The 25,633-nt window shown below is 43.3% G+C and overlaps 1 protein-coding gene across 1 annotated transcript in view; it reads left to right on the top strand.

The window, feature by feature from the left end:
• FLT1 (fms related receptor tyrosine kinase 1) overlaps nucleotides 1-25,633 on the top strand; it is a 143,486-nt gene that overhangs the window by 40,885 nt on the left and 76,968 nt on the right. Inside the window, exons 9-11 of the mRNA XM_077341786.1 lie at nucleotides 2,794-2,963; nucleotides 3,122-3,278; nucleotides 25,495-25,609. Of these exons, the coding sequence (XP_077197901.1) occupies nucleotides 2,794-2,963; nucleotides 3,122-3,278; nucleotides 25,495-25,609 (442 nt within the window). The remainder of the gene's footprint in view (nucleotides 1-2,793; nucleotides 2,964-3,121; nucleotides 3,279-25,494; nucleotides 25,610-25,633) is intronic.

The raw sequence follows: 25,633 nt of genomic DNA, 5'->3' as shown, positions 1-25,633 counted from the left end.
TGGTCTGCCTGGTTCTCCCTGCCTACACTTCCTCTTACCCAGCTGATTAACACTTACTGGAGAGCTGCATTTAGACCTGGGAGCAGTCAACACACAAGTGTTCCTGTGGAAGCTTTGCCTAATGCTGAAGTGGCATGACAAAAATAGCTATGAAAAAGAAACGCCCCCCAAATTGAAGCAAATGCATTCGGGAGACTAAAATATTTTTTTAGTGTCTCCTAATTTCTATGCCCTTATCTGGATAGCCCAGGCTAACCTGGGCCCATTTCATGTACAATAGATAATGCACTTTCAATGCACTTTAGAAGTAGATTTTGCTGTTCCACATAGGAAACTCCAGCTGCCAAAGCACATTGAAAGTGCATTATCCTGTGTGTGCAGAATGGACCCTGATCTCATCAGCTCTCAGGAGTGAAACAGGATTGGCCCTGGTTAGTACCGGAAGGGAGACCACCAAAGAATTCCAGGATTGGATGTGGAGGCGAACAGTGACAAACAACCTGTAAATGTCTCTCGCCTTGAAAACCACATGGGGCTGCCATAAATCAGCGGTGATTCAACGGCAACCCCCCCCCTCCCCAAACTGTACTTCTTTCATAAAAACTCTACATTAGCAACAAACTGTCTCTAGTACAGAATTCATATGCTCTGATTTTCAGGCTTTTTGCATTGCTTTAATATGAGACAAAGTTATCTGTTTTCCCTTGGTTTCGTCAAAAACGTGTAAATGGTTAACTGTGGTTCCTTTTTATTCCTTTTAAACAAAAGCTTGATTCGGAAAGCAGTTCCTTACAAAGAAGTCCCATGTTATTCCGCAACACCTCTGGCCAACTTTTAATTTTATTCCAATCCTCTGTTTTGTTTAGTTTTGTTTCCAACTCCTCTCTTCCATTAGCAGTTTTAAATGGAACATAAACTGTACAAGTTCAAGTGACGGCGATGCTGTATTGTGAGACAGTATAGTCTTTGGCCGTGTTAGGCTGTGCTGGTAATCATTTGTGAAGTCTCCAGGGCTTTTCAGTGTAGCTTCAGACATTATGGATTAGCAGTTGTTTGGCATCTGTCTCATTGTGCACCCTGTAATATGTATGGCAGATACATGGATTTATTTCACTGCATACACTCCATGTGTGATTGTTGCAAATAATAACTTGACCCCATAGTGAAATTAATATATCGAATTGTATGTTATAGGTTATATCATCTTGTATGCCAGGGGTTTAACTGCAGAGATTCGCATCCCTCTTGAGATGAGTGTTGCCAATAGGCCAGAGGATAAATGTTCTGTAACTTTGTGTAGAGGCTTAATGAGATGTTATTTACTAAGGGATGGTATTTGCCCGGATCCTATGACCAGCCTCAGCTCCCTGTTTCCACACATTAAGCTTCTGCTGAAGAGGGCATTTTTCTTCTTGTTGACAATATTTATTTGTTTCATTTATGCCCTGCTTGTCTCCCAAGTGGAAACTAAAAGCACCTTAGGAGAGCATTCTCCTCTCGTCTATTTCATCTTCATGATCATCTTCTGGGGTATGTTAGGCTGAGAGAGTCTGACCAGCCCAAAGTCACCCAGCAAGTTTCCATGACACAGTAGGGATTTGAATCTGAATCTTCAAATCCCAGTCTAACAACCACACAAGAATGGCTTTCCAAGACTGGATTTCTAGTCTGTATAACAAAATACTGCTTCACTTGGTATATTCAAGAATCAGCATTTTGGTACTGTTTGGCATGACAGATTTAGGTTGATTGTGGCTTTTATAGGCACATATAACTGAAGATGTTAATAAAATGGACTTCTTTAAGGCAGGAGTCCCCATCCTTGCTGAGTCTGTGGGCACCTTTGGAATGCTGGCGGTAAAGCCAAGCACAAAATATAAAGGAGTGAAGTTAAGCATAAGTTCAAAATGAATGACTATATTGTTTTAAAATACTTTCTTGCGCAAATACAGCTCACCTTCAGAAACACAGCGAAGACAATGGGGCTATGGCAGCAGCTGTTGTCAAAGGAACTTGAACAAAAAAGCTGCACAGCCAATCATTCGTCCTACTAAACGAAAGCTCAGCTTGGCCCCACCCACTTTCTAAAAAAAGCCTCTTGTGGCGCAGAGTGGTAAGGCAGCATACATGCAGTCTGAAAGCTCTGCCCATGAGGCTGGGAGTTCGATCCCAACAGCCAGCTCAAGGTTGACTCAGCTTTCCATCTTTCCGAAGTCGGTAAAATGAGTACCCAGTTTACTGGGGGGTAAACGGTAATGACTGGGGAAGGCACTGGCAAACCACCCTGTATTGACTCTGCCATGAAAACACTAGAGGGCGTCACCCCAAGGGTCAGACATGACTCTGTTCTTCCACAGGGGATACCTTTACCTTTACCTTTTACTTTCTAAAAAGGTTTTGCAGGCAACAGGAAAAAGGTCAAGGGTCACCATCGTGTCCATGGGCACCCCACTAGGTACAAATGTGCATGCACGGCAGTTCCGCACATGTGTGTTTGCATCCTCTGGCATGCCAGCGGCCGCACCTGCCTCTTTCCCCTCCTCTCGCAGCAAGAAGCTAGACGGACCACAAGCGACGTGGCCACTTTGGTGGCTGCTTTGCTCGCGGCCCAGCAAGCTTCTCGCTGTGGGGGGGGGGGAGACAGGCACGGCCGCCAGCAGCCCAGTACTGAGGCTTTTACAGTCCGGTACTGGGCCCCGGACCGGGGGTTGACGACCCCCAGTATACATGATCTATAGGCAGAATAAACGCTGACACTGTAAACCATTTTAACTTGTTCTTGTCCTTCAACAGGTTGAAAGATGGGATCCCTGCTGCTGAAATGTGCACCCGTTATAGAATTAGAAGTTATACGCTCACCATAAAACATGTTGCAGAAGAAGATGCAGGGAACTACACGATACTGTTGAGCACCCGACAATGGAACCTGCATAAAAACTTAACCGTCACACTCAGGGTAAATGGTGAGTTGGTAGCATAATTCATGTTCTTGGCAAGGAACAGATTCTTAGCTGGATTTTCTTTGGTTCAGCAAATATATCGATTCCTACAAGCTGATTCCTATTTGTCTTCCAGGCTTCTTTAATAATTTCCACTTCTGCTGTCTTCCATCTTTTGACAGTGAAACCACAGATTTATGAAAAAATGTCCTCCCTTCCTGGTCCTAATCTCTATCAAGTGGGCAGCAGGCAAACCTTGACATGCACAAGTTATGGTATTCCCCAGCCTACAGTTAAGTGGACCTGGAAACCTTGCCACCAAAATCTTTCTAGGCCAAGGTAGGCCATTTGGGATACTATTTTCCCTGAGTTTTCTGTTTGCTAATGTCATTACGAATCTCTGCTTATAAAAATATAAATTATAAAAAAATGTATAATTCTGCTTATAAAAATTGTGCTTGAAGCCCCCCTCAGGCTTCAAATTAATCATGCCTACATTTGCAGTTTGCATGTGTGGAGTTCTCCCAGTACTTAAGTGAATAAAGCAGCAACAGGTACCTTACAGCAGTGATCCCCAACCCCCGGTCCACAGACCGGTACTGGTCCGTACATCAGTCGGTACCGGGCCATGGCTCCTCCTTGTCCTCCTCCCTGGCTGCTGCCTTGGGGGCTGCCCTGCCACTCTGCTGCCGGCTCACCTTTGGTGCTCTCCAGCGGACGCCATGGCTGGGGCTCCCCCTCAGCATGGCACTGCACAGCTGCTGTTGGCAGTGCCCCCCAGCAGGCGGCGGGAAGTCAGGGGTGCCAGTGGGAAAGCAAGTGGAGCAGGGGCTCAGGCGGCGATGGTAACATCCCTTGGCAAAAGACTACCCCCCCCCCCCAGGCCTCAGTATAATTATCAAGCATTGACCGGACCCCGGTGATAAAAAGGTTGGGGACCACCTCCTTACAGCATCTTCCTTCAGTGCAGCCCTCCGCAACTAGATAGTTTGGAGTTGGCTTGGAGGGACCAGCTCTCTTCCCCAGCTCCACAAAAGCCTGGAAGATTTTATTATTTATTTTATTATCTTTATATACCGCCTTCCCTTTCAGCTCAGGACAGTTTACATTAGAACTCTCATAAACGATACATATAGTAAACGTCTTGACTTAAATATATAACATCTTTAACTAGAAGTTGCATTGAATAAAACAATTTATAATTTAACATTCAACACTCAGTGCTCAACAACTCAGTTTTTTTGCACCGTGGTTCCATTTTTCTACTGTGGGTGCAGTTGATGGTGGGAGGGGCCCCTGAGCTCCGGTTGATGGTTTGTTTCACTTGTCTTGGCCGAAAGCCGTGTGGAAGAGCTCCCTTTTGCAGGCCCTGTGGAGTTTCTTTAGCTCTGGCAGGGCACTTTCCTGCCCATTTTATTTAAACAGTTTATGAAAGAATGTTCAGGGTGAAGGAAATTGATCTCTGAGAATGCTGGACAGAACCCCTTCCATCTTGGGAAAGTTCAGTGGCCGAATGGGAACTGTCTCACCACCTCTTGAGGATTGACCATTTCGAATTTAGAGGATGTGTATGTCTTGTCATACTATTCCCTGAGCCAGACAAATCTGAATGAGAGCTTCAAGGCCAACAAGACAGGGAAAGCCATCTTCAAAGATAATAAAAGGGAAGTATTCTGCAGAAAGACTTTAAAGAGTCGTCTGTTTTGCAAGCTGCTTCCTTTCCATTGTATTCATGACATTGCCAGCACCCACCTAGAATCCAGTTCTCAAGAAACGAGAAACTGTCTGCTGCCTTCATGTTCGCTGCTGACTCACGCGTACAAGCAAAGACTGAAACAATGAATGCTTTGTCTAAACTCTTCCTTGTGTCCTCCTTAGAAAGAAAGAATAATAAATCATCAGAAGATGATTTAATTCCCAAAGAACGTTTTAGATCTTCTGCAGGACATGCTTCCAGTAGATATGTAAATAGCTTGTTAGAGAGACTGAAGCTATCATGTGGAAGGACTTCATGACAGCTGCTGGCTGGCACTATTGAAAAGAGCTTTCCATGTGAAAGAATCAATCTTTGTCGTGAATCGTTTGCAGATGATATGCCAGCCACATGGAAAAGTTTGTCTGGTTGCCATCTCACGGCTTGCCATAATATATGAAGTAACCCAGAACCGAGCAACTTTCATTTAGCCAGAAATAGCAACTTGGAGCCTGTTTTAGTACTGAGTGAAAATGATCACTCAGTTTTTTTTTTATTTTGTTTTATTTCTAACCCAACCTAGCACATCAAAACTGTAAGCAAATAAAATTCTTGGGACATTTCTACATGCTATCAATGTAGCGTAATGCTTACCTAATGAAGATGTTATATTCCGGCACCTACACATGATGACCACATCCCGCATCTGGGCAGCAAACTGCTCGCTACATCCTCCATATTACAGTGCTTCTCTGGGCATCCCAAAAAGTGGATTCACCACCCTAAAAAGTGTTAATGATCAGAGAGCAACCAGCAGGCAATCAGCAGAAGGAAGGTATGGAGGCTCAAATACGCTAAAGTCATCTGCAGCATCCCACCCTCACTCCTGCCCCCCTCTCCCTTGCTCCCGGGGAGGAGAATTACTTTTTTTAAAAATGGGGAACTTCTTGGAGCAACGAATAGGTGGACTCACATGCAGGTGATGCCAGAAATAAAAGAATACTCCATTCAACAAAGAGTGCCTCTTGAAAGTTTTCTCCTTCCCCCCATAAAAAAAAACCAGGAATGGTATTAATTTACTCATTTATCAAAGGACTCGGCTGCCTCAGCTTCAGTACCCATGAAAGTCAATGGCGCCATAGACTATAATAGGTATTTGGGCATTCCCATTATATCCTGTGGGATGGACTCTCCATTGGATATAATGGAGGGGTGGGGGCATCCTCTTTGGGAGCACCTAGAAGTGTACCCCTTTTACCAATCATTTTGAAATTTGGAGGAGAGTCAGGGAAGAGCCTCCTGGAGCTACCCTGAAAGTTTGAAGTCTGCATCTCAAGCCCCCACTCCCCAGGCCACAGGAAAGCTGGGAATGCCAAAATTCCCATTGTAGTCTGTGGCACCATTTACGTTCATGGGCATTGAGGCAGCCGAAATGGGTCCTTCCTGCACAAGCCTACTTGTGATCCCATAAGGGGTGTTCAAAAGCACTATGGTTTTATGCATAGGCATAGCAACAGAGAAGTATGATTTAAAAAAAGATTAGCGGGCATTGCAGAGCATTTACCCTACTTGCTGGCGTATAAGACTACTTCCCCCCCCCCCTGAAAAACATGCCTCCAAGTGGGGGGGTCGTCCTATATGCCGGGTGCATTTCAGTTGGGGTAGACATAGCTGCCCATAGTGGCCTCCCGCTGCTCGCCCGGTGCCCATAGTGGCCTCCCGATGCCCGCCCACCTCATTCTACATACCATCCAGTATCGCACAGTATCCACCATGGCCGCGGCGGGTCATCAGCGTGGTTGCAATGAGCATCAGCAGCGAGACAGGGGTGCCAGCCTTTTCAGTGTGACCGGCCTGTTCTGCTCGGCGGGAAGCAGCAGCGATCTGGCCCGCCCCTTGTCTATGCAGAGCTCGCACATGTGCACTTGTGCACTAGTGCCGGTCACAGGGAGGTGCAAAGGCGGGCCGTGTATATAACAAACTCTATATTATGAGTGGAAATGTTGGGGGGTCATCTTATATGCCCAGTCATCTTATATGCCGGCAAATACGGTAATTATGGAGGAAGGGGATTGGTTGCCTGAATTGATTGACAGGTGGAAGTGTGACGCATATAAGGTATGTCACTCTCTTCCAATAGCAGGTGAGGAGGGTAAGATGAGCAAAAAGAAGGCAAACAAAGGCGAGACAGCAAAAATGTGAGGAGTGCCTGGGGGCGCAATATAATGTGCTTTGCCATTCCGTGGGCGTGACACTATTTTTACTAATGTGCGGAAATGCCCTATATTTTATTCCCAGTACCAAAATGCCTTCCCTAAACTCCCCTTCCTAAAACTTACATTTCCAAAAAGCATTAAGAAAAATGAAGCAAAAGCCCTGAAAATGTGTTATCTTTATTGAGTATGGAATGTGAATAATCCCACATTGAAGTAAATATAATTCCTATACATCGTTACTTAAAGCCATGTCATGATTCCAAACAATTTTTGGTCAGTAAACTAAAGGAATTTTCATCATTGTTTCTGAGTAGTTTTTCTGTTTCTGGAATGTGTCATTTGTGAACATTGTTTATGTGATACAGAGAGCAGAAGGAAACCATTTTAACAATTCAATATACAATACAGGTTTTTTTGATATGTAGAAAATGCACAGAGTCAATTTAAAACATTGTTTGTGAAAAGGGCTAAAAGCAGAGCTCTTCCTTCACACTATCCATTTGCTTAATTTTTTTTAAAGGCTCCCAACAACCTTATTGCATCTGTATTCACAAGTTATTTATAATACAGTTTCTTAAATTAAGGTTTAAACAATCTTCTTTCTAGACAGTTTACTATTCCATTATTCAATAGTCATTCTTACCTCTTATGTTGGGCATTAATGTTCCCATATCAGAATTGTAAGTATGAAGTTAGCTTACTCATTAACATAGTACCCCAGTTATGGAGGGAAATACAAACCCGTTTTAAAAGAGACTGAGAATATGTACATGCGTGTCTCTAGAATATGTAACTAATTTATTTGCTTGTGTGTGTTTTAAGTGCCATCATGTTGTTTCTGATTTATGGCAATCCAGGAATTAATATTTGAGACTGGTGTAGGTGGGGCTTCAAAAGTGTGTAATGCCTCTGCAGCCACCTAACCAGCCACATAGCACCTCCTGACCTATTTCAGGTCAAGAAAACATTGCAGAAAGGAGATAAGGTTGCCAGATTAGTAGAGGTTCATGTTCTGGAATTCCACACTACCTAGGTGTGCATAAACCTGACTAGGGTCAAGAGAGCTGTTCCACATGGCAACAGTTGAGCCATAGAGTTGGAAACGACTGAATGGCGAACATCATCATCATGAATTAATGACCTCCAAAAGTCAGAGTCCTTGCCTTACATAGAATAATAATAGAATAATAGAGTTGGAAGGGACCTCATGGGTCATCTAGTCCATTATTACCTCTCTTTATACAAAACCAATCAAAAGGTTCTCCTGAACAAACAACATTGAAATGAATATCAGTAGTGGAGCACTTGTGCATAACCCATTCATTTCTGTGGTGTTCACCCAGGAGAATCTTTGCAGGGATTGTATTCCTCTGATATCTGCTGAAAAAGCAAAAGCATCTGGAATATTCACCCTCTTTCTGTCTTGCTGAAGCTAAATGAACAAATTTCCACCAACTTTAGAATGAACAGTCATCTTCGTCAAACATAGACAGCCGCTTTAATTGCAAATCTTCACTGTTTCTTAATGTAATATTAAAGAAAAGGATAAATAGAAAATCATTATGATGTGCTTGGTTAGCATCTGGGGCAAAAAAAAACTCTGGAACGGAAATGAGGCCGTGCAAAATTAACAAATAACCAGTGTTAATTGTGTTTTTGTGTTTACTAATGGCTTGACCTGCTCATATTTAATTTGTGGGTGTCTCTACTCATGCAATGTCATTAATAAGTATTGATTCGTTGCCTTCTGTTTCTTATTTGTCTTTTTTTTTAGAAAGGTAGTGCTTGGCAACTGATGGGAAAGTCAGGAGGGGATATAGCATTGCAAGTTTTTTTTTTTTTTAATGCATCCTCATGTACTTACTGGAAGTTCTCATTAAAAAAGTGATAAAGGGTAGCTATGGGAATCTCTAGAAACTCCATGGTAAAACCATAGGCTTTGGTCCCACGAGGTCATTCAAGAAAATGTAAAAGCCATATAAAACAATATGAAATGGCATTTGCTATAAAAATAGCCGACGGCGTTAAGGAGTCTCTGTAAAATGCAACTCAAAAGGTTGTGTCCAATGATCCACTTGCCACAAGCATTGCAGGCCCACCTCATTTCTTCCTTCTACTCTGTAGGTCCTGCCAGTGCCAGGAGATTCCTAGCCAAACTGATTCCTAGTATCAGTGGATCAACGCGCTGCAGGGAGGTGTGAAATTGTTCCCTTTCCCATTATTAGTTCAGCTCTGTTGGCAGAGAGGGAGGAAGCAGGGGTTCAGCCTTTCTTCCTCTTTACTGCAGCTGCCTGACTCACATGGTGATTACTCCACATCGGTCTTGTGGTAACCCTGGAAATTTTATCAATTATTAACAAGATTTCTACCCTACCTGTCTGCCCCCATAGGGCCACCCAAGTGGTTAATAAATTAAAACAGACACATTAAAATATCATCTTAAAATTCATACATTGAAGCAAGTAAAAAAAACAAAGCTTAAATTAAGTCCAAAAGGTTTAAAATGACAGTTAAACACTGGGGAGGAAAGAGTGATCACCAAGCAAAACCAAATTATCTATCTATCTATCTATCTATCTATCTATCTATCTATCTATCTATCTATCTATCTATCTATCTATCTATCTATCTATCTATCTATCTATCTATCTATCTATCTATCAGAATGAATTTTCCTGGGGTCTGAAGTAACTCCTGGGGGGAACAGGAAGTGAAAAAGATCTGCAGCTTCCTGTACCTTCTGCCAACATATCAAACAGGTAAAAGCTACCATTCTAACAAACTAGAAAAGGAAATAGAAATTCAGCTCAAATGTTATGTAGCTAGCAGAGGTGTCCCCAAATTTCTCAGCTAGTGAAAGCCTGAGCTCAGGGTTCAAGTCCTTTGGAAATGTTGGAGTTCCAATAGAGCACATAGATTTAGGTCAGGCCTGCTCAGTTTGTAACCCACCAAACTAATATTCCTCATCAGCCAGGCAGCCATACACTTTCGCAGTCTCAGAAGAACAGCATTTTAACTGACAGTAGGTGGCTCTTCAGATACCTTCTATATGAAACACTTAGCAGTCTGGTTTCACAAATGTCTGAGAATTTAGCCCACTCACCAGTTCAAGGCATTTAGCATCTTTATAGGAGTCAGGATCTAGTAACACCAGATGTGAGCTATATGGGCATTTGCTGAATGTGCTTCCTGTTAGTACCTGTTTGGCAGCTTATGGTAGGGTCTCTAACAATGCCTGTAACAATTGCTTATTTCATTTGTACTCCAATGTGGTGTAGTGGTTAAGAGTGGCAGCATCTAATCTGGGGAGCAGGGTTTGATTCCTCACTATTCCATATGCAGCCGACTGGCTGACCTTGGGCTCATCACAGTCCTGATAGTGCTATTCTGACTGAGTAGTCTTGTCAGTGCTCTCTGAACCCCACCTACCTCCCAGGGTGTCTGTTGTGGAGAGAAAGGAAGGGAAGGCAATTGTAAACTGCTATGAGACTCCCTTGGGCAGAGAAAAGCAGAATATAAAAACAAACTCTTCTTCTTGCAAACCATAATGCGCACAAAAATAAAATGAATCCTTAATGAATGTACCCTGGCTGGCAGACAGTGTTCTGACCAAGTTATCACTGGCTACAATGACCTTAAACCCAAATCCTCTAATCTGAGACCAACACTCAGAGTCCTCCATTACACCACAATTGGCTCTGTGTTCTGCATTGTTGTAGTAATGTTGCTGTATTTTTGGGTGTGTGTGTGGAGGGCACCCATTTAGATTCCCTGAAGGTGGTTGGCACTTTGTAAACTCATACAATACTATATCATTTCAAGGATATGTTCTGTCAATACTGTGTTTTTCTTGTTGGTCCTGTACTACAGGCTGCGGACCAGCGGTGGCGGGGAGGGCGATCGCCCGGCCGCGCATGGCATGCATGTGCGGCACTCCTGCGCACGTGCACACGCGTGGCCGGATCATGCATGTGCGTTTGTGCCATGTGTGGCCGCAAACCCGCATGCGTTGCACTTCTGCAAACGCAAACTCGCAAATGCGCATGCGCAACCCAGCCACGCTTGTGCGGGAGTGCTGCGAATGCGCATTTGCACGGGAGTGCCGCGAGTGCGCCTTTGTGGCCGCGCATGGTGCAAACGCACATGCACGGCCAGGCATAGCCCTGCGGAGGCAGGGAGCCGCGGCCCAGTGCCAGGGCCTTTGCGGCCTGGCACCAGGCTGCGGCCCGGTGGTTGGGGACCACCGCTGTACTATACTTCCTTCCTACATCTGACTTTTGCAAAGGATTATATGGTGGATCTGTATTTCCTGAGAATATTGTATTGGTTGTAGCATTATTTTTTACTGGACTATGATGACTTTCAGTCATTTCACGCAATGTACCTCATAATTCTGCCACTAGATTCCTTGGAAATAAAATAAATGGAACATTTCCAAGAAATGCATGTTAGAGCAAATTGCTAGGGTTAAAAAAAAAGAATTGTGATGAAGAAAGCAATTTACTTGGCTATTTATTTTTACTTACAAAATATATAACCAGCCTTTCTGACCTCATCACAGTCACCAGGGTGGGTAATAGATAAAATACAAACATAATAGAACATTAAAAAAAAACAATTACAATAGAGCTGAACACAATATAAAAACAATTAAAACCAAACCAAAATACATATACAAAAGTAAAAGCAACCAAAAAGCCAGACAAACTAGGACAGGAAAGGGGGGGGGTCATTGAGGGAAAACTAGAAGAAATAAAAACTCTTCATGAGCTGACAGAAGACAGAAATGGAAAGGGACAGGTGAGTCTGTCTGGGGAAAGAGTTCTAGGTGTAAACTGCACGGAGCTTTTATTCCAACCCCAGATCTATTCAGTCCCTGCCCTCTACACAGAATGTGATTTCCATTTGGATTTGGGGCGATTTAAATTTTCCTTCTGCAGCAAGAAGGATTGATCCGGAGTGACATTACCTTTATTGTGCGATATCTTAGAGTGCTTTTGACCCTCAATATTTAAAGGCTGTTTTGAATCTGGGCTCTCCTCCGTGGTAGAGGACCCGTGATTGGCCACAGGTGGTCATGTGACAAATTTGCCTTAAAGGAGAAGCCCCTAATTTTTCTCAACTTCTGTCGGTCCTGGGTTTTTTCTCCCTTCTCTGCCTTTTTCGATCCTCTCCCCCACCTCCTCCAAGAAAAGAAAGAAGCTCCCTGCTTGGCTCCTCTCCACCCTCCTTCAAGAAAAGAAAGAAAGAGGCTTGCCCCCCCCCTTCTGAACTACCCTAACCACATGCAGAAGACTTTCCCGTTCAATGGGGAGGGGGGGGAAAGGAAGATCCGAGTTCAAAGCGCTCTGAATTCAACAGGATTGACAATGGAATAAACAAAGTAAGTGCAGACTCTGCCCTAGACTAGGCATGTGCGATTCACTTCAGATAGTCCAAAAATACCTAAATCAATGTTGTTTCAGACATCTTTGGGACAAATCTGGTCCACATTACACTTCACTGAACCACAATTCGGGCATAATGCAGGCATGTGGAGATTAGGCCATTTAAAGTTTAAAGGGACAAACATTTTCCTTTTCCATTTATACCATGGTTGGGGGGAGGGGGCTTGAGGTAGAGGCACAAAATTTGCAGGTGCAAACCCCCAAGTTTCAAAAAGATGGGACCAGGGGGGCAATTCTGTGGGCACCCAAAGAGTGTACCCCCTTCCAACCTCCATTGTTGACAATGCCGGGGAGAGAGAGCAGGTCCACAGTTCCTTTCTTTCTTTTTTAGAAGTGTGATCTGATAAAACACTAATTGCCCAATGACTATAGTCTCCGGGTAATATGAGATTCTATCATTTACCATTGACTGCTATACCCCAGACAGTGTTATGGCCAAGCAATACCAGCCAACTGAGGATCCTTGTTTGGCCCCAACTGGAGCCAGGGCTTTCTCAGCCCCGGCTCCTGCCTGGTGGAAGGAGCTCCCCAAGGACATCAGGCCCTGATGGAGCTTCCTAAGTTCTGCAGGGGCTGTAAGATAGAGCTCTTCCACCAAGCCAATGATTGAAGCCAACAAAAATCAGAACCACACTTCCCGGCCCTCCCTCCTCTCGTCTCCTCTTTCATCCTGTCTCCTCCAGCCTGATTCCGTGCTAATTATTTAAGCTCCTAAGATCAAACAAACAGGAACAGCAGGTTAAGAGCAAAGTATTTTTAATAATTTAATCTTGAACTGTTTTTTATGATATTTTTGTGTTTTATTCTGTGAATGTTATACGCCTTATTGTTCACTGCCCCAAGACGGCCAGCCTGAGAGGGGCGGTATATAAATCAATAAATTAATTTAGTCATGAAGCCAGTTTGTTCTTTAAATCCATGGACAGACATGTCAAAATGACATGTAGTAAACTCTTAGCCTGGAAAACTTCCTCATCCCTAGTTATAAATATATTGCACTATTGTATTTGGCAAATGGAGGCAAGATCTCATTAAGAGAGCAGAACTGTGGAGTGGAGAGAGGACAGTGTGAAGCTAAGGGTGATAACGGTGGCCTTGTCCAGAATAGGCCATGGGAGTTTTCTTATCTTACTAAGGCAGGAGGTGCTGGGAGCTTCCTGTGCGAAATTAGGAGCATACGCTGCTTTCCTCTTGTTGTTTGGCTTCCTTCTCTATATAAGACGGTTCCCAGCACAGTGATTATCTTTGCATCTTCAAACATGGCACAATCAACTTCCTTAAGAGCTTGATGTATCCTTAAAGGCAAGCTGGGATTTTGTTCCCCTTTCCCTCTCCCCCCTCATCCAGATTCTTTCTCACTTTGAAGGTGTAGTTAAAGAATGAAAACACAGACTAACAAGACTAATACGTAGTACATTTGTGTATTGCGAGTCAGATCCCTCATTGGAAAGGTAGGAACTTTTAGGAGCTCTGAACAGGACTGTAATGCAATATGTGTCTTTGGGCTTCGAATGACTGACAACTCTGACGAGTCCCTTTTGCCATTTTTGTCTGGAAATCGAAATGGTTTCAAAAAGGAATTGTTCATTTCTCCAATACTGGATCCAAGACCACTCAAGTGTGTGTGCATGGGCCTGTGGGCAGTGTTTGGAAACTCCAGTGGGCACAAAATGCTGCTGTCAGGAATGGTTCATAGGGACAGTATCACGTAGTCTTGACCCATCCACACTGGCTCCCAGTTTGTTTCCAGGCACAATTCAAGGTGCTGGTTTTGCCTTCTAATGTATGGAATCAACTTACTGGAAGGACAACCTACTCCCTTATGAACCTGCCGAACCACTATGATCATTTTTGGAGGCCCTGCTTCAGGTGCCCCTGCCTTCTGAGATTAGGAGGGTGCCAGCCTAGGAGAGGACCTTCTAGGTCGTGGTACCTAATAGTCTGGAACTGTCTCCCCAAGGAGATTTCCCTGTCCCCATCTATTGCCATCTTCTACTGGCAGGTGAATACTTTTCTGTTTGATTTGTTGTTCATTCATTCACCCCTTCCTACCCCTGGCCTTGACTCAGAAATTGCAGCTGGTGCAAAATGCAGCTGCTAGGGTTCTCACAGGAACATCTTGGAGGGCCCATATCCAGCCTGTGCTGTTGCATTGGTTGCCAGTTGTAGCCTGGATCAAGTTCAAGGTTTTGGTGTTAACCTTTATGACTGTCTGCGGTCTGGGCCCCACATACCTGTGGGACCGCCTATCTCCCTATGTCCCCTGCAGAGCTTTACGTTCAGCGGGTATGAATCTGTTGGAGGTCCCTGGCCCAAGGAAGGTTCACCTGGTGGAATGAGCTCCCAGGAGAGCTGTGGGGCCCTGTTGGAGCTTTCACAGTTTTGCAGTGCCAGCAAAACAGAGCTCTTCCACCAGGTTTTTGGTTGAGGCCAGGGAAGGAAGATCGGGGGCCCCTCACCGAGGTCATCAAGCTCCCCTTAGGAAGATCTCCCCTGAGACTTGTTGTAATTGGGGGTTGTAATTGGGGATTATAACAATGGTTTTATGGGTTTATTTTTTTGTCTGTGAATGGCAGGATAGAAGCCAAGTTATGAATAAGTAAATAAATGTCTAGTGTTTTAATTGCTGTTTTTATGTCTTTGTGTGTATTTTAATTCTGGCCTTATTTTAATGATGTACTTTTTGATTGGTTTTAATGGTACTAAACTGTGATTTTATTATTTATATATTTTAACTGATTAGGCATCTTGGTGGCCCTTGTGTGGGCAGAAAGGTGAGATAAATAAATAAATTTGCTGCCTTATTAAACATTCTTTTATCCATTTAATTATACTTTAAATTTTCTTCTGGGTGAGGAGATAGCTAAGTCCTTTGAGTGCTTGTCAGAAAAGCATTACATCTAAACCACTCCGTAATTTTGTTAGTGATGTTGTAACTCAGATTTTTTTTAGTGTTTCTAATTTGTCTCTTATGGTTGGAGTTCAGTTTAGATATCCATTAGTTATAAAGGTGAAGGGAACATTAAAAAATAACTTAATAAACTGCACAGGATTCAGTATGTGGACTTACTGTTTATACAATGACATTAACTTATATGTTCTTCAAAACTCAAGGAACTTTAAACAGATCTTTTCCATACCTGGAACAAATGGGACAATAGTAATGCTCCATAGAATTACAAACATTCCACACAGAAATCTTGCGATTCAGGCACAGCACTGAATGCACTCCCAGTTTGCCAAGTTTTGGGAATGTTGCTAAAACCAGTCCCCCCTCCCCCCCATCCCCTGGGAGGGAACTGACAGTAACCTAAGGTGGAAGCTGAAAAGAGTCGCGTTGGTTTCTTCCATCGTTTCCCGCCTCAAAGTGATGACATTTGAGATCCAGCCAATGCTGTGGGCCATTTCGCACAAGGACCAATATTGCTAAATGTTTGCAGTATGCAGAAACACTATATTTAATAGTGGAATTTTGTCATTCTGCATACCTTCAATTCTAGTGGAATATTGAAGTCCCAGTAGCGGTCTATTCATTCCCCACAGGTTTCCTGTCTTGCCGGAATTGCAACAAAGGAGGTGATATTTTTCCGTGCTTCTTCCTGCCCCTGGCCATCAATCAAACAGAACAGCCAATGAACTGTTGTTTTCCTGCTCTCGAAAAGCCCCTTTCCCTTTAAAAACTGTTTTTTAAAAACCCGAAAACACCAGTCGCAACAAATATTTGTTCATTCATTGTCTCAGAAAGACCTTTTTCACTGGTGCTTAATCTTCAAGTAAAAAAAAAAATACCCCATGGGGCGCGATTTCTGGCTGAAATTACAGGCAGTGTCGAACAGGGGGCTGTATTGAGCTTGGAAACTTTAGTGACAATTGCAGAAGGGAACTTTGTTTTACTGTTAAGCCTTTCTGTAGAGGGACTTTAGCCGAAGAAGCCTTGCTTATTCGTTGCTTTTGCCGGTTTAAGAGGGGAAAAATGGCGATCACATCTCTGGAAGCGCGGGGGCAAGAGCTAGGGAGGGACATTCTTTCTAGCGCTATTTTGAGAACGCACATGTCTTTCTTTGATGTGTTGCGGCTTGTGCTCAGAAATGTAGCGGTTATTTCAGGGGGAATCCACTTTCCTGGATTTCCCCCTAAGCACTATAAAATTCCAATTGTTGCTGGAGTTTTGCGGGAGTTTTGTGGCTTCTTTACGTCATGCGGAACGTTAAATTAATAGCGTTTACAAAAGGTAAGACTTCGGCTACATTTATGTTGTGCGGAATGGCCTGTATCTCCTTTGCCTTCCTCCCCTCCATGCCATATTTTTAAATTTTTTTGACCATTATTGCATTATAATTTATTTATTATATTTATATACCGCCCTCCCTGGAGGCTGATCTGTACTACTCTGTACTCTCCTGCATCCCACCTTCTTGATACTGTGGCAAATCATCTCCTCCAGTGACCTCCTCCTTCTTTTCCTGGTTGCATTCAGTTCCCAAGCAGAATGGTTGTTTTGCTTTAACAAACGTGCGTTGCAATGGAGCTCCCCCTTTCCCCTCCCAGCTGAACTCTTTCTCTGAGCAGAGTGGATCCTTTTGGCTCCTTCAGTCAAAAGTAATCTCCATGGAGTTATGTGGGACATGCTTACACAGGTGTTCTTCCACAAAATGTTCAAGTGTTTGATCTATCTGGAGCTATAGTAAGAAAGGCTGCAGAAGCTCTAGATTCAGAATAAACAATTTCCTTTTGCAAACTGTAGGAACTGTGTTTGCTTGTTTTTAGGTGACGGTATGGCAACATACTTATGTTGTAATATTATCAGGCAGGCAAAATAGAAAAAAAGATTGCCAGCAAAAAGATTCCTGTTCAGGTCTGCAAATCCTTCCCAGTCCCTTAGAATCATAGAGTTGGAAGGGTTCTCCAGGGTCATCTAGTCCAACCCCTTGCACAATGCAGGAACTCACAACTACCTGCCTACCTACAGTGACCCCAATTTCATGCCCAAACGATCCCCCCTACACACCAAAAATTTCTAGAATCCAGCCTGGCCTGGAGGAAATTCATTTACCTTCCAGAACCAGTAGGCAACCCCAATGGGGAGGGGACCCAATCCAGCAGAAGAGCTCCCATTTGGGTCTGCAAGGGGTTGGGAAATTATTCCCAGTCCCTTACAGAGCTGGCAGCCAGCTCCAAGAGGACTGATGATCCTGGCCAACCAATGCTATTGCAAATGGGGAAGTAGCTGCCTCTGTTTTGAAACCCTACTGGGTTTCTCTGATAGATAACTAAGCTCATCATGATCACGGACATAGGCAATATGAGGAGTCATAGTGGGAGAGGTGGCCTTTGGAAAATGATGGTCCCAGGCCCTATAGGGATTTAAAGGTGAGAGCCAGCCACTTGAATTTGTTCCAGAAACCAAAGGGAAGCCTATATAACTGCAAGGTAGGTTGACTGTGCAAATACCAGGGAGAGCAAAAGTCTGGCAGCCGTGTTCTGAATGGCCTACAGTTTCCAAACCATCTTCAAGGGCAGCCCTGAATAGAGTGAGCTCCAGTACTCTAGGCTGGAAGTGATCATGGCATGAATCACTGTGGCCAAGCCCAAATGTGGCAAATAGGGGGCAGCCAATATATTTGGTGAAGATGGAAGAATGAGATATTTTAAGGCCCATTCTGCACAAGGATCAATGTAGCAAATTGCTTACAGAAAGAAATAACAGAATTTTAAATAGTGGAATTCGGCGTAATGCTTACCTGCCTTTGAAGTGGAATCCAGTAGCGTTTCAATCATTTCCCACAGGTTTCCGGTCTCGCCAAAAATCACTAGGAGCTTTGTCCCGCCCGTGCTTTGTCCCGCCCCTGGCCGTCAATCAAACGAGCAGCCAATTGGCGGCTGTTACCATGCTCCGGAAAAGCCCCTTTCCCTTTAAGAACAGTTTTTAAAAGAAAAAAGAAAAATGTTGCAACGAATATGCCTTGATTCCTTGATTCCTTGATTCCTTGCTTCCTCCTAACGTAGAGACCCATCTAGCTGGCAGCTGGCGTGTGAGCTGCCGATTCATCGTTGCCACACTCCCCCGAGTGAAAAAAAAATCCCCCCCCCGTGCACGGGCGCGATTTTCGGCCGGAAATAAAGGGAACTTGCAAACGGGGCTGTGTTGTGCTTGGTGACTTGAGGGGAGCTTTAAAGCAGCTCTGTGGAGGGACTGCAGCCAGAGAAGCCTCGCTGTGTGAATGAAGGCTCGCCGGCTCGTTGCTCTCCGCTCGCTCCAAGGAAAAAAAAATGGCGATCGCTTCGCCGGAAGTTCAGAGGAGAGAGCCAGGGGGAGGGACTTTGCTGAAACCGCAACAATGGTAATGCACAGAACTTTTTTGAAACTGTTGCAGATTGTTTGCAAGAGTGTAGCGCTTTCCAGAGGGTGAATCCACTTTTGGGGATTTCCCTGGAAGCGCTACAACGAAGTGCTTCTAGAGGTACTGTTTCAGGAGTGTGGCAGATTGTGCGCGACGTCGTGCATAACTGCAAATTAGTAGCGTTTTCAATTTGCCACACTCCTGCTACATTTAACTTGTGTGGAATGGGCCTAAGAATTAGAACCTTAATTATATAAATAATAAATAAATGGACTCTATGACTCCTGGGTTAAGAAATGTCCAAGTTTGCGTATTTGAACACTTGCAACTTCCATCTATAAATGCATCCTAGTGCTGCCTCTCTGACCGACAGTGGCTCTACTTGGTCTCAGGACCAAAACAGATAAGATGCTGAGAGAGCTGTGACTGGATCCTCCTGGCAAGGGTTGCCAACATTCAGACAGGGCCTGGAGATTTCCTGGAATTAGAAGTGATCCCCAGACTATGGAAATCAGTTCATCTGGAGACAAGGGCTGCTTTGAAGTGTGGACTTTATGACATGAGGTGTCTCCCCTCCCAAGGCCCCCAGGACTTTACTCCTAGATCTTCAGGAGTTTCCCAGCCCAAAGTTGGCAACCTTACTCCCATCCTTAAAACAAAAATTACAGCCACAAAGGAGAGCGGTTCAGTTTGGGGCTGAATCTGATCCCACGCCACATTTTTTTTCTTGGAGAGGAATAGGGTAGGGTTTTTTTGTTTTATTTTTGCTTTTAAAATCTAGTTGAGATTGGGTTAATCTCCCTGCCCCCTCCCTGTGAGATCCCACAGGGTCCCATAAGGCAGGGGTGGGGAAACTGTGGCCTTCCAGATGTCCATGGACTACAGTTCTCATGAGCCCCTGCCAGCATTCACTGGCAGGGGCTCATAGGAATTGTAGTCCATGGACATCTGGAGGGCCACAGTTTGCCCACCCCTCCCATAAGGGATTATGCAGTTTTGCTTTTATTATTATTATTATTATTATTATTATTATTATTATTATTATTATTATTGGATTTATTACCCGCCACTCCCTTGCGGCTCGTGGCGGGTTACAACAGTATAAAACCCCATAAAATACATTAAAATCCCATTGACACATCTGCAATTAATAGCTACCTGGCAAGAGCGGCTAATCGACTATCCATTCCCCCACTAGCGGGTGGAGAGGGGATTTAATCCCAATCCTCAGGTCCCGGGGGGGCATAGATGTTAAGCCTGGTCTCAACCGTAAACTTCAGCTCTTTGAGGGATCTTTTCTGACATTTCACTTAATATATAATCACCCATTTGTGCTTTTTTATTTATTGCAAAGTGATCCTAAGATCAGACAAGCATAGGGAAACCATATAGAGAATTTTATGATTGGTGAATGCAGTGCATGAAAACAATCCTGAGATACTAATCCAGGGCATTTTCTGCACTTACCGTTTCCTCCAGAGTTTGAATAGAGTGGATTCAGTACGACTTAATTTGTATGCTTTGAAAGCATTCTGCATTCCCTACTGCTTTCCCAGGTTTTCATTGCAGTCTGGTGGGATCATGGTGTGTATGTTTCTGGATTTCACAGAAATACTTGCTATTTTCAGCTGTGTTGGCCTTTTGTTGTTGTTGAGGGGGGCAGGCTTTCATGGTCTCCTGGTTGGTTATTTTAAAGGTGGGTATGTTCATTTGCATTCATAGGGAGATATTCAGTTGGCTGCCTTTATTTTAATATTTGATGTCATCTTAGCTGTCTGAAATGCTCCCTCCATTGTCTTTATGCCATATTTTCAAATCAAGAAGTGTGACAGATTGTTTCCATTGACCTTCTTTCAGTAGAATAACTCCCCTCTTCCCCCCACCCCAAAATGTTCAGTGATTTAGTACATTTAATACATTCCTGAATCTGTATCTATTAGAGTGCGATAGCAAATACACCCGCCGCTGTACATCATTAAGTAGATGATCCACATGTTATTAAGCTGGTAAATGCATCCAGTAGCAGACCATGATTTATTGGCAAGTTTTGAAAGCAGAAAACACAAAGGGAAAGGAAGCCTTTTGTATTGGTCCCAAGGAAGTGCTTGTTGAGATGTTTGTGGTTCGTGGATGCAGACATGCATGTACAAGCAAAGAAAAACACACACACACAAAACTTTGCCTCCACCCCAGGCATCAGTATTTGAGAATTCTTGCTATTATATGGACCCTGAAATAATCAAATGCATTGATTGCCATCTCACTGCCTCTTTAGTAGTCCTTATATGCGTTGCCCTTGGTCTCCTTCAAAATCCATCTTAAACCCTTTGCTTCCTCCTTGGTATCCCAAGGTGCCATCTCCCCATTTTTTTTTCAGGTGATCCAGTGCATATGCTGAACAAATATGTTTTTGTTAAAATTGTGCAATGCCAGTGGCGTGTCACCTGGTGAGACCATTTTGGCAACCAACCCAAATTTGCAGATTAGCTCACAAAATCCTAAACACCTGGGCATGATCCTGGACACTTCCCTCTCTATGGAGGCACGGATCACAAGAGTAGTGCGGCTGGCATTCTACCGCATATGCCAAGCCAAACTACTAGTGCCCTACTTGGACCCAGAATACCTAGCCACAGTTCTGGGCTTCTGCAATTTGCTCTGCATAGGCCTACCCTTAACCTTGATCCAGAAACTACAACTGGTGCAGAATGCAGCGGCCAGGTTCATCACAGAAACATCATGGAGGTCCCACATCTGGCCTGCTCTCCAACAACTGCATTGGCTACCAGTTGAATTCCAAATCAGACTTAAGGGTTTGGTAATCACTTTTAAGGCCATACTCGGTCTGGGCCCAGCGTACCTGAGGCACTGTCTCACTGTCTATACCCCTCAAAGAGCTCTATTCTCTGCCACTTCTAACTGTCTGGTGATCCCTGGCCCTAAGGAAGCTTGTCTGACCTCAAAAAGGTCCAGAGCTTTGTCTGTCCTGGTCCTCACCTGGTAGAATTTGCTTATAGAAGAGATCAGGGCCCTGCCCCAGCTAGGACAGTTCCCCAGGGCCTGGAAAATGGAGCTCTTCTGCCAGGCATTTGGTTGAGGTCAACTGAACCGACAGCTACTGGACCCCCCCAGAACCCCTGTTCGTGAACTAAATATCCTGAACTGACCAACCATGGGACTGTTAACATGCTAATGTTGTTCAACCACTTTCTGAACCTATTGGAACCACTGTTATTACTGTTGGCACGATTGCTTATTTGATGTTGACACTGACTTATACTGCATTTGTTTCATGTTCTCCCATGGTTTATGTAAGCTACCCTGAGCTGCAGGGAAGGGAAACAAACAAACAAACAAGCAAACAAACAAATAAATAAATAAAGTGGTGTACCAGTACTGGTGATAGTCCACCAAAGAATGGGGGACAGTGGAAGGTACACAGTGGGCATCCTCTGGGCAGCATGGATCAAGGGGCCGTCCTCTCATGGGCAGATCAAGAGTGGGGCACAAAAATAGACAGAATGATTTTGCTTTTTAAAAACTGCCTTGGAACTGAACAAATAAGATAAATTGAGGAAAACCCATTTTTAAATAACATGCAAAAATGTGAATGGAATGTGTCCTCAGCCTGAAGGGGGGGAAGCACAGTACAGGATTTTAAAAAGGAACATCTGCTCAGAAAGCAAAAGTAAAAAAAAAAAAAAAGAGGGGAATTCATAGTGGAAATGGAGGAAACCACCAGTGCAGAAAAGTCCCAGGTGACTGTGGTTAAGATTTCAATAGTGTATATGTTTTTGGTCAGTTTTTCCCCACTTAATTGATTGGTGTTCCCCCTCCCTCCCCCAGCTTTGGCACCTTTAAGATGATATCCCAAACAAGATTAATGCATCATGTTTTATGTGCTCGTGAAAGCCAACAGTTCAGCAAGTGCTACTGCATATTGGCTGAATATGGTAAAATGTTGCTACAGCATTTACCCTCTGATCTGGGTTTCACTATATATTGACTTATCTCCAACTAGATTTATTAGTTATTTGATATACACGTGATGAAATTATTTGGAAGGAGAGATTGTAGAAGATGGGGACAAATTGCTAGGATCACAATGTACTAGCTTTCTAGAGTTTTCTTTGCCTTTATTTTCAACAAAATCAAAGGGACAATGGGACTGAACAGGTAGTTGTGGGACAGCTACACAGTTTCTTGAATGAAACATTGGCTCTTGATCCATTGCAGTCCGGCTTCCAACCTGGCCATGGGGTGGAACTGATTCTGGTCACCCTTACAGATGATCTCCGGAGGCAACTGGATCTAGGTGGGTCAGTGCTGGTGTTCTTGCTAGACTTTACAGCAGTGTTTAACACTGTCACCCATGGGCTATTAGCCCAACATTCAGTCAACATGGGGATCTAGGGCACAAATTTTAAAGGGCTGCAGTCCTTTCTCCAAGGTTGGGAACAGAGGATGGTTCTAAAGGAGAGAGCCTCCCAGTGGCATGTCCTGGAATGCAGGGTTCCACAGTGAGCTATTCTCTTCCCCAGTGTTATTTAACATCTATATGCACTTCCTCATCCAACCAATCCAGAGTTTTGTGTGGGGATATCATCGATGGCAACCAGCTATTCTTTTGATGGATGGCCATCCATCCACACCACCAGACTCTTTGGCCAAATGTCTGGGGGCTGTGGTGGACTGGTGCATCATCTAGTAATAGAAAATATCATCAGATAGCAGCCAACTATGGTGACCTTGTTGAGTTTTCTAGGCAAGAGACAGAATATGCTGTTGCCATTGCCTGCCACCATGTAGAAGCCATAGACTTCTTTGGTGGTCTCCCATGCAAGTGCTAACTAAAGCTACCCTATACTTAGTTTCCAAGATCTGATGAGATTGGGCTAAACTGGTCCATCCAAGTTAGTGCCAAGCCATCCAGTATCACAACAAAAGAAGCTCTTCAAAAGGATATGAAGACATGTACCAAATAAAACAAACATTCCAATGTGTTTATTTCCACATGTATCAAATTAGCATTTGGAAAACAAATTCATTCCATTTAGGTTATATTTGAGCATACTGTTTAAAAACAACAACAACAAAGAAAACCCTAGCCCATTATGTATGATAAACATGGCTTGTCCCCCCCCCCCCCCCAGTCTTGAAATTTCTAATAACTGTTACAACTTTGTGGCTCTCTCCACTCCCAGTTTAAAGAAACCAAATGTTTTGAATTGTACATATTTTTAAAATAATTTAGAAGGTTTTATCCCATATCTAGTAAACAATGGAAAGCATTTATATTTTGTTAATTTTTTATGGGAATGTAAATATATGTATTTAAGTATGCGTTGGGGGGACCATTGTCTTAATCTTAACAAATGTTTTCATGAAATTACTGCAATAATGTAAACAGATCTGTTTATGAATTCTGGTTGCTTGATAAGGGTGACAGTAAAATTCTAATTGTTCCAGTTGATATGTTGTTGTTATTGTTATACTGTTATATTTGATTTTGATAGTGTTCTATGTGAATGTTCAAAAATGTTTTATGTAAACCGCCCAGAGCCATAGGGAAGGGCAGTATAAATAAATAAATAAATAAATAAATAAATAAATAAATAAATAAATAAATAAATAAATAAATAAAATCTCAATACAGCATTTCCAACCTGAATAGAAATCTATGTCCGATTAGGAATCAAATTTTTCACGCCCCTTTTGGATAATGCCCTCCCCCTCATCATAGAAATTAAATAATTTTTTTGTGAAAATCTGAGATCTCATGTTATTGTTGTGTTTATAAACAGTGGTCTGATTCAATAAAAAGCAACTTCATATACTGATGTGTGAATCTACTTTGGTAACAGATACAAGTGTGTGTGTGTTAAGTGCTTTACGGCGACCCTATGAATGAATGACTTCCAGAAATGTAAATAAATAAATGTCCTCTTATTAAGAGCCTCCTTACTCAGGTCTTGAAAACTGAAGCATGAGGTGGCCTTTATCATGTTGGGTTTTCATCCTTTCCTGTTTCCTTCACCTTTTATTAGCATTGTCTTTTCCAGTGAGTCTTGTCTTCTCTTGTTGGGGCAAAACTATGATAGCCTCCATTTAGTCATTTTAGCTTCTGAGGGGAGGTAACTGGAATTCTGTGTTAATAACAGTAATCTCTTTTAAGTAATGCTTTTTGAGTGTTTGAAGTACTTCATGTACTTTTACCCTGTAATCCAGGAGTAGTCAAACTGCGGTTTGTCTTTTTCAGTGCTCCTTAACATTTTAATTTTCCGTTGGAAAAATGAACAAAAAAACACCTTTATTTTCCAAATGTATGTATTTCCCACTTCCATGTTGAAGCCTTTATCTCTCTCTCCAAATTCTGAGTCCCATTCCTCCCCATCATTTATTTTATATGTATCAATAGCTTGATGTTTAGCCCGTCGCTCCCACATCACCCCCCACACACACACACACACCAACATGCCACTGACCCCCTCCCCCAAGTGAAAGCTCAATGACTTGCTGCCACAGCTGTTGTGTAGCTGGAGAGAGATGGCATCTGTTGCTGAGACTAAATAAATATTGCTAAAGCAGTTTGCCTGGTCTGACATTGTTATGACTGGTTTTACTTCTGTGCATGGGATTTGGAAGAAGGTATGTTCAGTATACCTGAATTCCATCTGTGGCTGATCTATCACTTTAAACCACAAAATTCAAACTTGGACCTAACCTTTGGACGGGCATCCAATGACCAGTAAATGTCACACACCCAATTAGTCTGCCTTTACCGAGGCAGTTGCCAGTGCGTACAAGAGAGAGTCAGATGTTCAACTTCATGCTTCAATCTCATTTTTCCCACCCTAGGCTTGACTTTTGCTCCAACCCAGAGGCACCTTTCACTTTGAAATCTGGCAGCACGACAGGAAACAGAATCCGAAGCATCACCCAGAGAACAGCAATCATAGAGGGGAAGAATAAGGTATTGTCATTACGGTTGGGGAAA

This window comes from Paroedura picta, chromosome 6 (genome assembly GCF_049243985.1).
Source record: "Paroedura picta isolate Pp20150507F chromosome 6, Ppicta_v3.0, whole genome shotgun sequence".
Classification (NCBI taxonomy): Eukaryota; Metazoa; Chordata; class Lepidosauria; order Squamata; family Gekkonidae; genus Paroedura; species Paroedura picta.
This window is presented reverse-complemented; position numbering and strand designations above follow the sequence as displayed.